Raw genomic sequence first — 19,187 nt, 5'->3', positions numbered from 1 at the left:
TCCTGTTGCGTCTCGATTGTTAATTTTTTTTTTTAGGCATTTGATATCATGGGCAAAGCTGATGCCATACTTATTCTGCGAGTTGGATCCTCACACACGTCCTTTCTGTTAACAACTAGCAATTTACAAAAGAATGTGACAAGCAATGTGTGCTATTAATCAAAACCATACCATCCGGCGGAGTTAACCATTTGCAGGGAATGTGCCTTTTTCTGGAGGTTTCTTTCAGTGTTTGTCAGGGAGTAGCTCTTGTGTCAAAATAAAATCTATCAATAACTCCTTTAAAAAGCATTTGATTTGGGAAAGCCAAATATAGCTTCGAAGGCTCTCCTTGGGCACAGTGTCTCCCACACAAATGTGAATGCTATATGCAATTTTTTGGTAGATCCAATTACAAAGATAACTATGTTTGGTGATAAGTACTGTGTACTGATAATCAAGTAAATAGAAAAAAAATGGAGAACCACCCACACTGTCTGTGAGAATCATGGAAGATAACAGTAGCAGAGCAGAAAGAGTCTGGGATTTGAGAGGCAGGAGGACAAGAGTTCAAATCCATCCCAAATTCTGCCACTTTCTATCTAGAGCCTTCACACAAGACACTTAACCTCACTGGACCTCAGTTTCCTCATCTGTAAAAGAAGTGAATTGGATTAAATGACCTTTAAGTTCCTTCCTGGCTCCATATTTATGGCATTGAGGTCTTGTATTCCTGTGATTATCATCATCTTTTTAACAGTTTGGCATAAGTATTTTTTTTGTTTTTTTGCAAGGCAAGGGGGTAAGTGACTTGCTAAGTAATTATGAAGTGTCTGAAATTGGATTTGATTGGCATAAGATTGAGAGAGAGGGATGACAAGGGACTTTTTCAGGGCAGAGTGAAGGGAACAGCTATGAAGGACCTCTGTGTGTAGAGACAAGCATGGAGATGGCTGCACCTGGCTGTTTCAGTAGGCAACATACTGAATGTTCAAAGTGGAAAAATTGATTCATCACCCCCCTCCCTTCCTTATAATTCTGGATCACCAGCACACACAGCAATAGCAACTTCAGCTAAAACAATTTTTCAGTTTAGCTACTTCATGAAGAGAAGTAAGTAGGAATACCTAGAAGCAACAGGCAAGGGTTCAAATCCTTGCCCAGGCCTGTTGACTTCAGAAGGAGAAACCACTTCAAGCTCCTATTTCACTCTTCTCAAAACACTCCACATGGGTCCAGTCATTTTTTGTGATGCATCTGTCTCTCCATGTGCATCTCTCTACAGTTGCAGTTGATGCTTGACTTGTCTCCATAATGTGAGTTATCATTTAGTATGAATAGCTCACATTAGTTGGAGCAGAGCTAAAGAGCTTATGATCGCAGATTCAAACCAACCCTTCCCCTCCATGGACCAGTTAACTTCATATAGAATCTCCATCTCCTTGTAAGACAGTATGCCAAACCTGAGCAAATCATCACCCATATATATGCCTTTAATGCCCTTAGACTTAAGAGTTATAAGTCCTACAAGCCATCTAATCTAGCCTCTTCATTTTACAGATGGAGAAACAAAGACCCAAGGAGCTGTGATGACTTGTGCATAGTCACATAGGTCATGGATTAATTGGACAATAGATTTTAGAGCTGAAAGGGACCTCATAGGTTATTTAGTCCAAACTTCTCATTTTGCAGATGGAGAAATTGAGGCTCAGAGTGGTTAATTAACTTGCCCAAGGTCATCCAAGTAGCCTATAACAAAGTCAGCATTCCTCCAACTCCAGATATAGCACTCTTCCCACTCCACTGGGACTACACACTGTTGCTTCTCAATGGGGAGGGACAGAAATTGGCTCCAGTAACTTTCTTGCCACCCTCAGGAGACCAAAACGCAGCACTTCACATGTGCGCCTGTTTGGCAGAGCTGTTGAGGCGTGGGAGGCAATGAACACACAGAGGAAGTGTGGCTGCCCGGGTCTCCAGGGGACAGGGTGACAGAAGCCCCAGGAGAACAGCAGATGGCACAGAGAAGATGCCAATGCCGCCCTGCCCAAGTGTCAGCCACCCACTCCCAGGAGGGTCCTCCACTCCCCCCCATCCATTTTTGCAAATCTATTTGCAGGGAAAAAACCCCAAGCAATGAGGTAACTGCAGGACCAGAAGAGAAGGAGAGCAGGAAAACAGATGGCAGCTGCTGTCACAGCAAATAGAGGACACCCCAAAAGGCAGGGAACAATGGGAGAGTTCTGGGAGCTTATCTGGAAATAGGGGATCCTCGTGGCTGAGTTTTTCCTTTCCATTAAAAAAAAATCCACTTTCCATTGTCTGACTGGTAAGAGGGGCAGGGCAGGGCAGGGTAGGGTAACCCCTGAGAAACAGGTGGAGGAAGTTTCTGTACAGAGGTGACCAACAGGATGAACTCTTAAAGTACAAAGATGAGAAGTCAGCACCAAGGACAGTAGCAGCCAAAGATGCCTCCCTGGCCCCTCAGTCTGGGGGAAATAGACTGCCGAGCTTCTTTCTGTAAACAACAAAGGATGTTCTATACCACAATCCTCCAGTAAGATTCAGTTCCCTCCAAAGGAAATTTCCAGTCCCAAGTCCCAAGCCATGAGAATAAAACTTCTGGGAAATTTTCAGGAGAAAGATTGGAACATACTAGAAAGAGGGCTTTTGGAAGGAGCTGAGTCATTTCTGTTCTCCACAAGCTTAGTGAGCTCCAACTCTATATAGAACAATAATGGCATTAATTAGGATCACCTGACCCCTGCACTCAGTGGTCTCCCAAATGGTTTTCCCAACTGACCTCCCAGCCTCAAATTTCTCCCCTTTCTAAACTGTGTTCCACAGATATTTTTTAATGCTATCCACAACAGTCTCTAGTTCAATAAACTCCTGTGGCTCCCTATTACCTACAGATCAGAGATTCTTCACTTTTTATTGTATCTTGAACCTTTGGGGCAATCTAGTGACGTTATTAGACACCTCAGGATAATATTTTTTATTATATAAAAATGTAGCAATATTACAATAACTTATGTTGAAATATTGTTGTCAACCATTTGTTAAGTTAGGGACAGAAACAAAATGGTAGATTAGAGGCGACCGCGCAGATGAATCTCAAAACTTTAAAATCAGCCTTTGGAGTGGCAGAATCAACAACAGGTTGGACTGAGACAATTTTTTCCGTCTATGAAACTTAGGTGTGCAAGAGAGGTCTATGAGATGGGGCAGAAGCCTGTCTGGAGCCCATACAAGTGGTGGGGCAGCAGTAGCAGCTTCAGAAACGCTCAGCCCAGAGACAGCAACTGGGTCAAATACCTAGTCAGAAAGAGATTATAGGGAACCTTTTGCTGGAACTGGGTGAAACTGGTGTGGTTTGGCAATTGGATTACCCATAAGTTTCCTAGGTCACAGTTCCAGAGCAGAGAGGAGCACTTGTGATTGATCACAAGGGAGCAATGGCTCTGGTTGCAGTTTTAAGCCAGAGAGGAATTTTAGCAATTGAAGCTCTAGGTGGCCAGGGACTAGGTTACAGTTCCAGGGTCAAAAAGAAAACTAGCCCTTGTACCAGGGCTAGTACCAGGGGCCCTTCCTGGAAAAGAACCAGAGCATGGTCCAGAAGACCAGTGACCATACCTCTGCCTGCATCATATCACTTTGAAAGCATCAAAAACTTGCAGAACCACTGAACAAACTCTGAAAAAAATAGCCAAAAAAGCCTGAAGCTTGGGACAGTGCCTCCCCATCCTCAGGTAAGCAGAGCCCAGCTTGATTGTAAGTTTCAAGTGAAGAAATAGGCTGTAAAAATGAGCAAACAACAAGAAAAAAACTTTACCATAAAAAAGCTACTACAATGGCAGGGAAGACCAAACCACAAACTCAGAAGAAGACCACACTGTAAATACAACTACAACTAAAGCCTCAAAGAAAAATGACCAACAAGAATCCCTGGAAGAGTTAAAGAAAAAGTTAAGAACAGAGAAAAAAAATGAGAAAAAGTGAGAGCAATGCAAGAAAATAAAGAAAAAACAGTTAACAACTTGGTAAAACAGACCAAACAATACTAAAGAAAACAACACCTTCAAAAACAGAATTAGCCTGATGGCAAAAGAGGAACAAAAATTCACAATTTTAAGGAAAGAAATTCCTTAAAAAGAGACTAGGCCAAAGGAAAAGGAGGTACAAAAATTCACTCAAAAAAATCATTCGTTAGCTGTTGAATTACAGCCAGAAACTAATGACTCCAAAAGATATTTAGAAACAATAAAACAAAGTCAAAATGAAAAAGTAAAAGAAAATGTGAAATAGTTCATCAGAAAAAAATGACCTGGTAAATAGATTGAGGGGAGATAATTTAAGAATTATTGGACTATATGAAAGCTGTGACCAAAAACATGTAGAAGTCATATTTCAAGAAATTATAAAGGAAAACTGTCCTGGTATCATAGCTCTAGAGGGTTAAATAGAAATAGAAAGAATCCAGTAATCACCCCAAAAGAAATTACAAAACAAAAACTCCCAGGTATATTATACCAAATTCCAGAGCTCCCAAGTCAAAGAGAAAATATCACAAGGGGCCAGAAAGAAATAATTCAAATATCATGGAGTCACAGTCAGGATCACACAAAATTTAGACACTTTCACATTAATAGAGCAGTGGGTTTGGAATGAGATATTCGAGAAGGCAAAGCAGTTAGGATTACAACCAAGAACAAGCTATCCAGTAAAATTGAAAATAATTCTTCAGGGGGGAAAAATATTTAATGAGATAGCAGACTCTTAAGCATTCCTAATGAAAAGACCAGAACTGAATAGAACATTTGATATTCAAACAAAAGACTTGAGGAAAGCATGAAAGGTAAACATGAAAGAGTAACCATAAGGACTCCATAAGGTTAACTATCTACATCCCAAATGGGAAAATGATACATGTAACTACTAAGAACTCTTTATCATTATTAGCCCAGTTAAAAGGAGTTTACATAGACATGTGTTGCATGAATGTGAGTTGATTATGTTGGAATGATCCCCAAAAGAAAAAAGTGAAGAGGCAAGAAAGAGGATGCACTGGGAGGAGGGGAAGGGAAGAATAGGGAAAATTATTTCACATAAAACAGGCACAGAAGAAAGAACTTTTACAATGGAGGGGAAATGGGGGAGTGAGTAGGCAATGATCAAAAAAGGAAGAAAAATAAATATATGTGTATGTATGTATATGTACACTCTCAGTTATGCAAAGAATTCTATTTTACTTAAAAGGGAAATTAAAAGAGGGATAAGAAAAAGGTAGCAGGAATGTTAAAAGAAAGGGCAGATAAGTGAAGCATTAATTAGAAGCAAAATAGACTTTTGAAGAAGAATAGTAATACAAAAGAGAATAAACACAAGAAAATGGGATGGAGGGAAATACAAAGTAATCATATTACGAATGAGAAGGGGATAAGCTCACCCAATAAATGGAAGTAGATAGCAGAATGGATTAGAAACCAGAATCCAACAATATGTTGTTTATAAGAGACATGCTTGAAACAGAGAAAAACACAAAGTAAAAATAAGGTGCTGGAATAGAATCTAATGGGGGTAACCTGATCTCAGATAAAGCAAAGAAAAAAACAGACTGAATTAAAAGAGATACTCAGGAAAACTATATTTTGATAATGTAGACTATGAAGTAATATCAAAAATTTTACAAGTTTATCTAATAAAGGTCTCATTTTCTCAAATATATAAAAGAACCATTCATCAATTGACACATTGTCAAGGGATAAAAACTGGCAGTTTTCTGAAAAAGAAATAAAAAATATCAATAATCATATAAAAATACTCTAAATCACTCTTAATTGGAGAAATGTAAGTTAAAACAGCTATAAGGCACCACCTCACACCTATCAGACATAATAAATGCTGGAGGGGATGAGGTCAAATAGGTATTAATGCACTGTTGGTGGAGTTGTGAACTGGTCTAGTCATTCTGGAGAATGATGTCCATAGAATTATAAAACTGTCCATACCATTACTGGGTCAGTACGTAACCCTTTATATAGCAGGCATTTAATTTTTATTACTGACTGACAGATTAAATAAAAGTCATCTAGTCTAACCCAACAAATGAGCAAATGAAGTCTTAGAAAGATTAAATTGTCCAAAGACACACAGGTGTCAGAATTGGGATTCAAACTCCTCTGATCACAGATCTAGAAGGGACCTCAGAGACCATCTAGTCTAACTCTCTCATTTGACAGATGAGAAAACTGAGACCCCATTCCTTGGAGGGAAAGTGATTTATACACAGTAAGCATTCTCGGTGAGATTGGAATCTAGGTCTTGGTATTCTTTCCACCATACCATGTCTCCCAAACAAGGATGTTTTATTGTTGACAATGGCTAATATTGTTCCACAACTATGGATCCACTGCTTTGCTTTCATTTAGAGAGACTTTGCTTTGCTCCTGCTCCTCAGTGAACATTTATAGGCCTAAGGTCATAGGTGTGGCACATGAGGGAAAGGGGCAAATGGGGGGCAGGAAGGAGAAGAAGCCTCAAAATTGTTATAAATAACATTTTAAGTCTATTATTGCTGTTTTAAAAGGCAAGAGGTTATATCCAGTAAGAAATTTACTGTAAACTTGCAAGTAAAAAAAGTCTGGGAAGGTGACATTTTTGCCTACCCCACCCTCATCTGCTGGCAGGTAGGTGGCTCAGTGGATAGTGCAAGAAGAAAGGGCAAGAATTTAATTTTCAAACTAAAATTACATGCAAGGTGCTTGCAAAATTACATACAGGGTTAGGTCAATAAGATATGCTCTTCTACTATAAAATAAGGAGGTTAGTCCAGCTGATCATCAAGATTCCTTCTAGTTCCGAATCCTATTTCCCTATGAAATGATGCCTCTTCCAGAAAGTAGCCCAGTTCCTCAGCAACAGCCTTCTGCTTCTAACTCATATTAAGCTTTTGAGCCTCTAAAGGAAGAACCAAGTGATGCAGTGGGTAGAGTACTGGGCCTAGAGTCAGGAAGACTTGAGTTTAAATGCAGATACTTGTGGTTTGACCCTGGGTAGGTCGCTTAACCTGTCTGCCTCAGTTTCCTCAACTGTAAAATGGGGACAATAATAGAACCTACCTCACAAGATTATTGTGGGGAGAATGAAATAAGATAGTAATTATAAAGCACAGATCTGGTACATGGAAAGGGCTTAATTGTAATGCTTGTTTCCAAGTCATATGTAATATTGGCAAGTATAATTATCTTCATAGGTTAGTGGTTGTCCTCTTGAGGGTAGGGGGACATGCCTTAGCTAAACTTTTGCATCTTTCCTAGTAGTCAGCATGATATTTTGCTCATAAGATAGCTCGTAAGAGGTATATGGTCCTATCTCTTCCAGTTGAAGTATATCTGCCTCTTCAGATGCACCATCTTCTCCAAATGAAGTATCCTTTCTTGCCTCTTCATGAAAGATCATAAGGACTAAATTTGTCTCACTCTGTTACAAATGCTCCATACTCCCCGCTAAGGTATAACTACATCCCTCATACACATTTCTATTCAACTTGAGGAATAGGTTGGAAGCATAGACTGGTTTGCTCAGTGTTTGTAAGAGGACCAGGATCCGAGGCCATCAAGTCTAGTTCTTTGCCTGTAGCTATCTCCTTTGATGAGGAACTCATTATCTCACAAGGCTTAAATTTTGCTTTGGACATCTCTTCCAATGAGCAAAAGTCTTCTCTAATTTCTAGCCATTCATCCTAATTATGCACTCTGGAAGCACACTCGATGAGTCTTATTCTTTCTTAATAGCCCTTCAGCTACTCAAATGTAATAATCCAGTCCCATCTAAATCTTTCCTGGTTCAACATGCCCTCTCCTAGAACCTGCCATCACAGAATTTTGTTTCCAAGCAAAATCACTCCATCTCCCTCAACATACATTAATAAGCAAGGCAATATAGATTTTATTAATACAAAAAATGAAACAACCTCTACAAGGAACTGCCAAGTCCTTCAGCATCCTTATTAACCTCCTCTGGGAACACATATGTGCCCTCCCTCCCCCAGGCTTAGATGCAACTGTTCCAGATGTGGTCTGCCTTGAGAAAAGGAGGATAGAACCATCATCTCTTACGTCTTTGGCTGCTATGAGTCTATCAAAGAGGTCTCAGTTTACGTGGCATTTTTCAGCTGCCAGGTCCCACTGATGACTCATGTTGAGCTTATAAGCATCATCAAAAACCCTGGGGTCTTTGTCATATGAATAACTATCTAACTACATCCTTGATTGGTCTGTGGGGCCAATCAACTTTATGAAGAGAAAAAAACTCAAATGCCTTTGAAATCTCATCCCATTTTCAGTTCCTCTGTGGAATCTTCCTGAATTAATTCCATCTCATTTCTCAAGTCACTTCCACCATACATAGAATCATGAATAATACCATAGTGCAAAAAGGGTTTTTTTAATAGCTGACATTTTTATATTCCTTTAAGATTTGCAAAATATGCACATTCTTCACAAAGTTTTAAGTGCTATATAAATGTTAGCCATTATTATTATTACTATTATTACTCTCTGATTTGATTGTTACAATGACCCTGTAAGGTAAATGCTATGAAGATCTTCATTTCACAGATGAGGAAACTAAGGGTAGGTGACTTGCCCAGGTCATATAGTTAATGAGCATCTGAGGGAGGATTGGAACTCAGCACATTCTATACACTGCACTCACTCAGCAGCCGTTTAGAGCATGAACATTCAACCTTTTAGTTCTTCCGGGTTGCATAACCTAACAAAAACTTGTCAAGGGCCACATATATAATTTAATATTTATTTATGGTGACAATGTAACATTATCAATGAGTATAACAAAATGTAATAATGTAATAAAGTATAATAAAATGTAATAATGTGATAAAAATGATTATAATAATAATAATAAAACATTTACTTTTTAAATAAAAAATAAGACATGCCATTTTAATGTGAATACTGAGCTTCCTTTTTTGATACCAAGACATCTATGTCTGGTTTGATAGAGCTTGTAGTGAGGGAACAATATTTTCAGGAGAGTCACCTGATTTTTTTTCTATTTTTATGTTTTGTATGCTTCATAAAGGGAAAAAAGGTTACCCCCAAATATATGTACTGCCCCAAAGTGACAAGATGAACAAATAAGTTCACGAAATGTTAGATAGTTCTTTAGGCAGGTATGACTTATAAAAGTCCAATAAAGAATCTCGAACAAATTTTTCTTTAAGTTGCATATCTGACTGCAACTCTATCCATTCTATTTTGCAAGCAAAATGTTGACCCTTGGGGTGGCTAGGTGGTGCAGTGGATAGAGCACTGGCCCTGGAGTCAGGAGGACCTGAGTTCAAATCCAGCCTCAGACACTTAATAATGACCTAGCTGTGTGGCCTTGGGCAAGTCACTTAACCCCACTGCCTTGCAAAAACAAAAACAAACAACAACAAAAGATTCACTGACTGAGAAGAGAGCCCAGGAATGAGCAAGTTGATCTTGTAACAACTGCCTAGAATGGATGCCACAAACTAGTCTTCTCTTCCTCCCAATGGCCTTAAAACTCTGATTCATGAGCTTTCACACAATCCTGTCCTTCTCAGCCCATGGTGCACTTCCCAGCCATGGACACTTCTCTCTTCATTGCTTGTTCCTCTTTCTATGTTATCTTTCTCTATTAGAAAGTAAGTGAGGGCTAGGACTTGCTTGCTTACTTATGCTCATATCCTCAGTACTCATCCTCAGTTGAGCCTGCTCTAGAGTAAGCCCTGAAAAAAAATCTTTTTCATTCATTCAGTAACCTTACAACTTAGTTTGTTTTGTTTTTTTAGTTAATGGAGCAAAAGGCCTCAGAGTTGCTGTTGAACAACTGTTGAACAGAGAAAGCTGTTGAAGACTGGTGAAGATAAAACTAGTGCTTTCATGGTTTCACAATTCTTCCTCTAAAAAACATGAAGGGAGAAAGGTGGGGAGAAAACTGTACAACTAATGAAGCCATAACTAGGTAAGTGCAACTGGCGATTTGTCTCAGGGTACAGAATTTAAAGAATCCTAATAGTTTATAGTCTTTTAGTAACAAAACCAAAACAAAACAAAACTAATAGTAATTAGCAAGACTGGATTAGAGATGAGAATGAATCTGTAATTGCACTGGTATAAAGGACTCTCAATGAAGAACCTCCTCTTACCTATGCAGGTCGGCACCTCTCTACACAATTTCCTGGGGAAATGAGAGTTGTCCAGGGTCACAAAGTCAGTTTATATCAGAGGCAACACTTGAACTCGGATCTTCCCATCTCTGAGGCTGACTTCCTACCCACTGTACTATATTATGCCATACTCTTAAAAGGCAAACATCATTCCTTAAAATAGGAAGCAAGATGCTTCTCCACCAGAAGTCCAGCACTAGTACCTCTGCCACTATCTTCTTCTCAGTGGCACGATCCCTGGTGGTCAGCTACCATTTGCCCCAGGGCTGGTCTGTGGTATATGTGGCTCTCCTAAATAATGTCTTTCCTCATTAGGTTCATGAGTTACTAGCCCTGAAGCCAGAAGGAATCTCAGAGGTGATCTAGTCCCACCCCACCCATTTGACAGATGAGGAAAGTGAGGCTGGGGAGGTTGATTGACTTGCCCAGAGTCACAAAGGGAATAAGCATCAAAAGCAGGACCACTTCCTTCAGAGGCTCAGTTCTTTCCTAAACTCATCAAGGGAAGCTCCCAGACAGAGCTGGGTATGGGGGGGGGGGGACTTGCCTGGGTCCCACTCATGTTGTAACTGAAAGATGTATAAAGTAGACTGCAAGTGTCAACCTAGCCATCCTGGGAACTTCCAGCAGGGTTGGATTCATTTGCTTGGGGGAAGGGGAGTGGGGAATACTCATAATTACTACAGGAGATGGCAGAACTGAAGAGCCAAGAGGAAAAGGAGATAAGAGGCCTTGGCAGACAAATTATAAGAATTTTCATCAGAAATCTGAGTTCTTCCATTTAGGATCTTGGCTGATGCTAGCAGACAGAGCTCCAAATTTTTATCACAGAAACAGCTACATGTAATACTTAGAATCTGACATTTTAAAATGCTCTCCTGTTAAGCTATTTCTACTTTTTGATTAGTTTTTTTTGAGGGGGGGGCATCTAAAGGAAAAAAACCAATTACCCTGACATGGAAAAGAAAATAGACAAGAGGAATAGACTGGCTTTGATACACACAAACACTCAACCAGCCGCAACATCACTGAGGCATGTGCAGCAGACTCACAATATGTAGGGCCTAGTAGAGTGGAACGCCCATGTACAAAAGGGGCATTGTCTCTGCCCAGCTGAGAAAGCAAGCTCATTCTGGCCTCTGAGATTCCAAATTAGCCAGGCCACAGAGTATGTAAGGCCACGGTGGCAAGACACAAACCAATTGGTTCTTGGCATTTACAATTTTTTTTTTAAATCTCCTTTGGTTTTTTTTCCTGGATTTTTTCCAGGCGTTAGCACACCATAAGGAGACAGGTGTACCTGGGCAGTAAGGAACAGATCATGTTCTTTCTCAGGATGGGTAGATGCCACTCTATACAATCCATCCCAAAAAAAGCATTTATTAAGTGCTGTCAAAGCATAGCATTCTCAAAATGAAAATCCTGGTTGATTTCTTTAAAGAGTCCTCAGCCTTCCTATCAGTCATCTTACCAAACTAGCAAGAATTTAGAACTCCTAGGTATCTTAAGCTATGCTACAAATTCAGGAGGACAATGATTAGGATGCTGGGAGACAAGTCCTGCCAGGAAGAAACAACAAGAGATCAGATAGTATTATAGGAGCAGTTTTGGGCATAGATATGGTGCAACTTTCCTGGTTAAGCTACTTAGGAGGTTAATGATTTTCTCTATTCTCTGTTTTTCCATAAAAATCCAATTCTTTCCCAATTCATGGTGTTTATTTTTCATAATAGCCTCCACCTTAAAGTTTAGATGATAAATCCCAGAGAATAAAACTTCAAGTCTAATCTATACTTTCTGTTGATTTTGTTTTAACCCTGTATTTTAAGTTTTTCAGTTTTAGGGTAAAGTCCATGTCTGGTATAGCATAGAGTTAGGGCCTTAGCCAGGAATGCATGGCTTCAAGTTTCACCTCTGACATATATTGAGTATGTGACCCTGGACAAGTCACTAAACCTCTCATTACCCCAGGAAGCTTTCTAAGAGTATGTTATAAAAACTTGCATACATAGAAGGAGTCCCCAATAGTCATTGCCCATAAGAAACTCATATTTTCTACTACATGGGGGAAGCTAGGTGATATAGTGGATAGAATACCTGTCAGGAAGACCTGAGTTCAAATCTAGCCTCTGAGATTTATTATTTATGAGACTTTGGACAAATCACTTGACCTCTGTTTCATTTTCTCAAATGTAAAATGGGGATAACAATGGCAATTAAGTGACATGGTGAATAAAGACTCCTCTTCCTGAGCTCAAATCTGGTTTCATTTACTAGCTATGTGATCTTAGGCAAGTGATTTAACCCTGTAGGCTCAGTTCCTTCATCTGTAAAATGAGCTGGAAAAGGGAACAGCAAACTACTATCTCTGCAAAGAAAACCCCAACAGGAGTTACAAAGAATTAGATATAATTGAAAACATCACAACAACAAAATAGTACCTACCTCCCAGGGATCAAATGAGATATTTATAAAATATTTAGCACAGTGTCTGTTGCATAGTAGGCACTCTAGAGATGTTTGTCATTTTTACTACTATTATTAAATGCTAACGGTAATATTCAATCACCAATGGTGGTGGCATGGAAGTGGGGAGAACTACATGAAGCCCAGCAAGGTGGTGGATGCAACCAGGGTAGCCTCTCCCAATCACCTTTCCCTGACCCTCTCTCAGCATCCCCTCTGCCAGCAGTTAACCAATCTCAAGGTGTTAGTGGAGAACAGTTCTAGGTGTGATCCCTCTCCCAATCATTTGCATTTTAAAAGGACACTCTGAAAAGTGCAAATACTTTTGAGAACCTGGGAAAGTAAGCTACTGGTAATAAATTTCATTTCAATCCCAAAGGAATTTATTTAACACCTACTTGGAGAGAAAGGGATAAAAAAAATTGGAAAAAAAATTTCCTAGTCCCCCTGGAATTTCATAGGACTGCACACTGAGTCAATGTGACTACCAAAGGACATTTATTTATTTGTATTTGCTTTGGTTTTTATTGGTTTGTTCTGTTTTTGCTTTTTGAACCTAGTCTCTTTTTAATAAAATTTTATTTTATTAAAATTAATAATTTTTATTATGTTTATTTTTAAAATTTAATAATAATTAAAAACAACTTTCAAGAATCTAGTTGGTCATAGAGGGACACCATTTATCATTGGTTTATTCTTAAAGACTGGGTCTGTAAAAATAAACATACCTTCCTATATCACCCAGCCTGGAAGTACCTTGCCTATTCATGGGCAGGCCTCACTCTGACTAGGTTGGGAGTTTCCCATTTTGGTCTTAAGTGGAGGCTTCCAGTCCCATGGTCTCAGCACCAAGGAGCTCAAGCCTCAGTCTCAGTCTCCCAGATAGCAGGGCTCACTGGTCACCATTTATTAAATGTTTACTCTGAATCAGGATGAAGAGTTTAGACACGACTGAACGTCAAGAACAAAAACTGAATGAGGAGCTGTGCTAGAAACTGGAGAGTAGATGAAATCACAAGTTTGGATGTACAGAGTCAGAAGGGACCTTAGAAGTCATCTAGTTCAATCCTTTCATTTTTAAAGAGGAAGAAACTGAGGTCCAGAGAAGTTATATTCATCTGGGGAAGGGTGTGGAAAGGCTTCCTCTAGTCTAGGTTCTGAGTCATGAGAAGGAGGAGGTAGTGAATGCAAACTCAGCACAGGGGACAGCCCAGGCAAAGGCTAGGAGGCAGGAGATGGAAGGAAAAGTGAGTTAGAGGGAATAGTAAGTAAGCCAGTATGTTTAGAATATGCCTACCTAGAATGGGAGGAGGAAGCCACATGGGGAAGAGCTTTAAATGCCAAATTTGGGAGTCATATGGTTTATCCAAGAACAGGGGATCTTAACCCAAAGATTGTGAACTTGCTTTTAAAAATAATTAGAAAATTGTATTACAATATCGTTTTATTTTCTTTATATTTTACAAGGTATCACAAAATCATCCAGAATCTCATGAGTCAGAAAGAAGCTCAGCGGCCATCTAGGTCATTACTAGGCCAAGGGTCATTCTACCATATGTCTGATAAGTGGTTATCCATTTATTATTGAGATGGTACAGTGGATTGAGTGCAGAATTGCATTCAAGTCTTGAGTTCAAATCCTAACTCAGATACTTGGTGGCTGACTGCACAGATCACTAACCACTCTGTGCCTCAGTTTCCTCATTTGTAAAAGGAGAAAAATTTATAACACCTACCTCCCAGAGTTGCTATGAGGATCAAATGACATAACATAGCTGAAAGTGCTTAGCAAACCTTCAAGATTGATATGTGTGTGTGAGAGGATACCTGGAATACTGGAAGGTAGAGAAAGCTGGGTTCTAAAATAAATAAACAAAAAACAATGCCAGTCAATGATAATGACTATGATTGGTCCTGATGAAGAGCTGAAAAAAATTCATGCCTTTCTCTTTCTGGCAAAGGTGGGATACTCTCACATGCCCACAAATGCCATCCATGTCTTGGCTGGTTTTGCCCAATGCATTTTTCCTCTATCTCTCATTGTTACAGACTCTTTTCCAAGGTTGGCTGAAGAACTAGGATCCTTAAAAGTCAGAGGCAGTGGGAATGAGGAAAGAGATGGACTCTTGGAAATCAGGGATTTTTGCAAGTTTTGTTGAGAATAGGGGTGAAATTAGAAGGGGAGGAGAATATATCTAAAAATGAAAGTAATATAAAACATCCAAACATCAGGAGTTTTATTTTAGATAAAATAGAGGGTTTCCATTGAGTGATGACCACTGACTCACTGTGTTAAGGACAACTCATTTTCTCCAAGTTTGATTTATTTACTCATCGGAGCCAGAAGCTAAAAGTTCAGAGATTTCCTAGTCCAATCAATCAACAACAAGCCAATCAACCCACAAGTCTTTAAGTGCCCACTATGTGCCAGGTCTATGGTGGGCTTTGAGGACCCAAGGACAAATCCCCAAATAACTCATATCATTGCCACGATGACTTTAAAGAAAAAGGGGAAATAAGTGTGGATGGACTTTGTATCGATAAAGTGTGGCATCATTGTTATTCTCTCAGCCAGATCCATGAAGAGGATGTGGCCAACTTTGTATTTCACAACAGGCCAGGTCCCCTGGGATGGAGGAGTCTACCAAGCAGCTTCAGTGGGGAAGGAAGGAAGGGAGGGAGGGAGAAAGGGAAAGGAAAGGGAAAGGGAAAGGGAAAGGGAAAGGGAAAGGGGAAGGGGAAGGGGAAGGGGAAGGGGAAGGGGGAAGGAGGGAAGTGGGGAAGGGGAAGGGGAAGGGGAAGGGGAAGGGGAAGGGGAAGGGGAAGGGGAAGGGGAAGGGGAAGGGGAAGGGGAGGGGAAGGGGAAGGGGAAGGGGAAGGGGAAGGGGAAGGGGAAGGGGAAGGGGAAGGGGAAGGGGAAGGGGAAGGGGAAGGGAAGGAAAGGAAAGGAAAGGAAAGGAAAGGAAAGGAAAGGAAAGGAAAGGAAAGGAAAGGAGGGAGGAATAGAGGGAGGAAGGGAAGGACAAAGGAAGGAAGGGAAAGAGAAAAGGAGGGAGGGAAGAAAGACAAAGAAAAAATGAAAGGTGGAAAAGAAGGGAGGAAGAAAGGAAGAGAAAGGGGAGCAAGGGGGGAGGATGGAAGGGAGGGAAGAAAAGAGGAAGGGAACAGAGGAAGGGATGGAGGAGCAAAGAGAGGAAAGAAAGGAAAGAAGAGGGAGGAATGAAGGGGAAACTAAGCAATTAGACAGCACCTGCTATGTGCCAGACCCTATGCTAAGCACTTTATAAATAGTATCTCATCGGATCCTCACAACAACCCTGGGAGTTCGGTGGTATTATCACCCCCTTTTTAAAGCTGAAGGAACTGAAGTACAGACCACAGAGTGAGGTGACTTGCCCAGGTCACATGGTTAGTGTCTGAGGCCTGATTTGAATTCAGTCTACAAGGTCAGCAGCACCATCCCATCGTCTAGGAGAATCAAGAACACAGTTGTGCCTCAAGTTTTGGGGTCCCCAGGCATCCACAGTCTTGTTGTTTCAGCCTCTATGACTGCCTATATGAGTTATGGAGGTGGGAGACCCATAATGGGACTCGGTTCCAGAAAGAATAATAATGACAGCAACTAGTATTTATCTAGAGTTTTTAAGATTTGCAACTTGCTTTACAATTATTAGCTCACTTAATCCTCTCAACACCCCTGGGAAGTAGGGGTGGCTGTTATCTCCATGTTACAGATAAGAAAATTAAATGTGAGGAAAAGAACACCGGGGGTGAACATGGTTTGGGGGACGCCACTCTGTGGGGCAGCATCTTCTCCAAGGCTGGCTAAAGTAGCCAGGATAGCTGGGAACACAGCTGGTATAATGATGTTTGCCCTTCTTTTCAAAGAAGACCACAACATCAGGGAGGTGATGCCATGACAAGCACACGGATTGGATTTGAGTGGTTGGGGGGGGGGGGGGTCTGTGCTAAGTCACCAGCCTCACTTTCTTTTCTGGAGTCATCTGGGTTCAGTGGCCAGATATGAATAAGGATAACTAGAGATGGCCCTGGATGAGAGGTGATCAGGGTTAAGTGACTTGCCCAAGGTCACACAGCTAGTAAGTGGCAAGTGTCTGAGGTCACATTCAAACTCCCATCCTCCTGAATCCAAGTCCAGTGCTCTATCCACTGTGCACCACTTGTGATATTCTACAGGTTGCAGAAAAGTACACTTGAAGGAGGGAGTGATACCAAGTGAGGCTTTTAGGCATTCTATGTCCTCCTATGTCCCTTGGATTATGGATTTTCTTGATTGTTCTTTTGGAGACTAAAGAAAGATGTTGAGAGGCAGCTATGTGGCACAGTGGAAAGAGCATCAGCCCTGGAGTCAGGGGGACCTGAGTTCAAATCCAGCCTCAGACACTTAACAATGACCTAGCTGTGTGGCCTTGGACAAGCCACTTAATCCCATTGCTTTGCAAAAAAAAAAAAATCTAAAAAAATTAAAGAAAGAAGTTGAGGCATAGGTGTCTCCGAGGTGAGGTGTATGTGAGTGAGTATGTATATCTGGGCCTATTTTGTATGCTACTGGAATATAATGCCCCTGTACCCAGGGTCTACAATGGGGTTCAGTCTATGTTGCATCTCTGAGATCAGTTACTCCGAGTCATTCACTGGCATAAGGCCATGTCTGCCTTGAAGTCTTTTTTTGTTGTTTTTATTTTTACAAGGCAATGGGATTAAGTGACTTGCCCAAGGTCACATAGCTAGATAATTAAATGTCTGCATCTGGATTTGAACTCAAGTCCTCCTGACTCTAGAGCCAGTGCTCTATCTACTGTGACACTTAGTCTTTAAGCTAGACTGTCCATTCCATTTCTATGCTCCTTAAGTCAATAGCCATAATCACACATTTTGAGACTTGGGAGTGACTTTTGTAGGCCTCCCCCCCCAGTATTCTCTTCTCAAGGCTAAACATCCCCTACCCCATTCCTCCAATTGCTCCCCATATGATATAAATAATACATATTTTACTGAGAGGCAACAGAAGGATAGCAACTGTGTTGGAGGTCCAATCCATCCACAAAAGGAATCCCCACCAGAACATACCCAATGACTGGTCATCCAGCATCTGCTTGATCATCTCCAAGGAGATATTCAACCAACACCCTGCTGAGGCAACCCAAATCCATTTGGAACAACTCTTGTCAGGAAGTTTCTCCATAATATCAAGCCTTGATTGGCCTCTCTACGACTCCCTCCAACCATTACCTCTGGTTCTGCTCTTTGGGGTCAAACTGAACAAGGTTAACCCCTTTTCTGCCTTGACTACCCTTCAAATACTTGAAAACAGCTCTCATGTTCCATCCCCTCCCAGCCCAATACTCTCTTCTCAAGATTAAACACCCCTCTACCGCATTCCTCCAACTGCTCCTCAAATGACATGAACTCATTCCTTCCATAAATAACACATATTTTTCTGGGAGGCAATAGAAGGAAGGATTCTGTGTTGGAGGTCCCCAGGTTGGCAGTCCTCAAGGAACCAGGCTGCTGGGAAGAAATGCCAGTGACCTAGACTCCCACTGGCACCCTCCCTGATTTAGAAATGTGCATTTGGGGCAGATTTTCCCCACCCATCCCCAACCTAAGTCCCCCAGCCCAGCCCCTACCTCACCCAACCCACCCTTCACTGAATCTGGGCCCCAGTGTCATGAGCAAAAGGTGGCATCCCCTGGCCCTCAGAGCCCCCTTGGATACTCTACCTCTCTCTGCTCACTGCAAATCTTACACAACCACAGAGTCCGCTTCTGACTGGTAGATGTCTCAATCCCACATTTGGTGCAGACTTTCTAGGAGAGAGAGAGAGAGAGAAGGAGAGACACAAAGAGAGAGAAACAGAGAGATAGAGACAGAAGAGGCAGAGAGAGAGAGAGAGAGAGAGAGAGAAGATAGGAAATGTAAGTACTTTCTGGGCTCTCAGTCTCATCAGAGAATTGTTTTTGAATCCTGTGAAGTTGCGGGGGGGTCTTTGGTTTGCTTATTAATAATAATTATATAATAATATCATATAATGCAAACAAGGATCACCATCATTCTGTAGAGTTGCAAAGGTTTCTGAATATTGAGGGACTTTCAAATCAATGATCTCAGCCAAAGAACCATAAAATATGGAGCCAGAAGAAACCTCCGAGATCCAAGACCAGGGGTGTCAAAATCAAATGGAAATGGATCTCTGTGGGCCACATATTAACATTATTTATGTTGCAAAAAATTAACATTATGTTGTATTCTCATTTTATTTATTTAAATATTGTTAAATATTTTCCAATTATATTTCATTTTTGTTGGACCACTTGGGTCTGTTTGGCAATTCTTGTCTGAGTCAACTGAGTTCTTTTAATGGAATGGGAAACCATTTAACCAATGAATAAGCATTTATTAAGGGCCTATGATGTGTCAGACATCATAGTATAGCTGTTGAGAGCTAGCCTTGCAGTCAGGAAGTTCAAATCCTAGTTTCAAATCCAGGGTTCGAATCCTG

General features: G+C 40.7%; 1 protein-coding gene across 4 annotated transcripts in view; it reads right to left on the bottom strand.

The window, feature by feature from the left end:
* Positions 1-19,187, bottom strand: part of RPH3AL (rabphilin 3A like (without C2 domains)) — a 173,504-nt gene that overhangs the window by 79,864 nt on the left and 74,453 nt on the right. For 3 of the 4 annotated variants that reach the window (XM_074189162.1, XM_074189164.1, XM_074189163.1), the window contains exon 5: positions 18,409-18,495. The exons of the other annotated variant lie outside the window; for it this stretch is intronic. In XM_074189162.1, the coding sequence (XP_074045263.1) occupies positions 18,409-18,495 (87 nt within the window). The remainder of the gene's footprint in view (positions 1-18,408; positions 18,496-19,187) is intronic. 4 annotated transcript variants of the gene reach the window in all.

Source organism: Macrotis lagotis, chromosome 5 (assembly GCF_037893015.1).
Source record: "Macrotis lagotis isolate mMagLag1 chromosome 5, bilby.v1.9.chrom.fasta, whole genome shotgun sequence".
NCBI classification, from domain to species: domain Eukaryota; kingdom Metazoa; phylum Chordata; class Mammalia; order Peramelemorphia; family Peramelidae; genus Macrotis; species Macrotis lagotis.
This window is presented reverse-complemented; position numbering and strand designations above follow the sequence as displayed.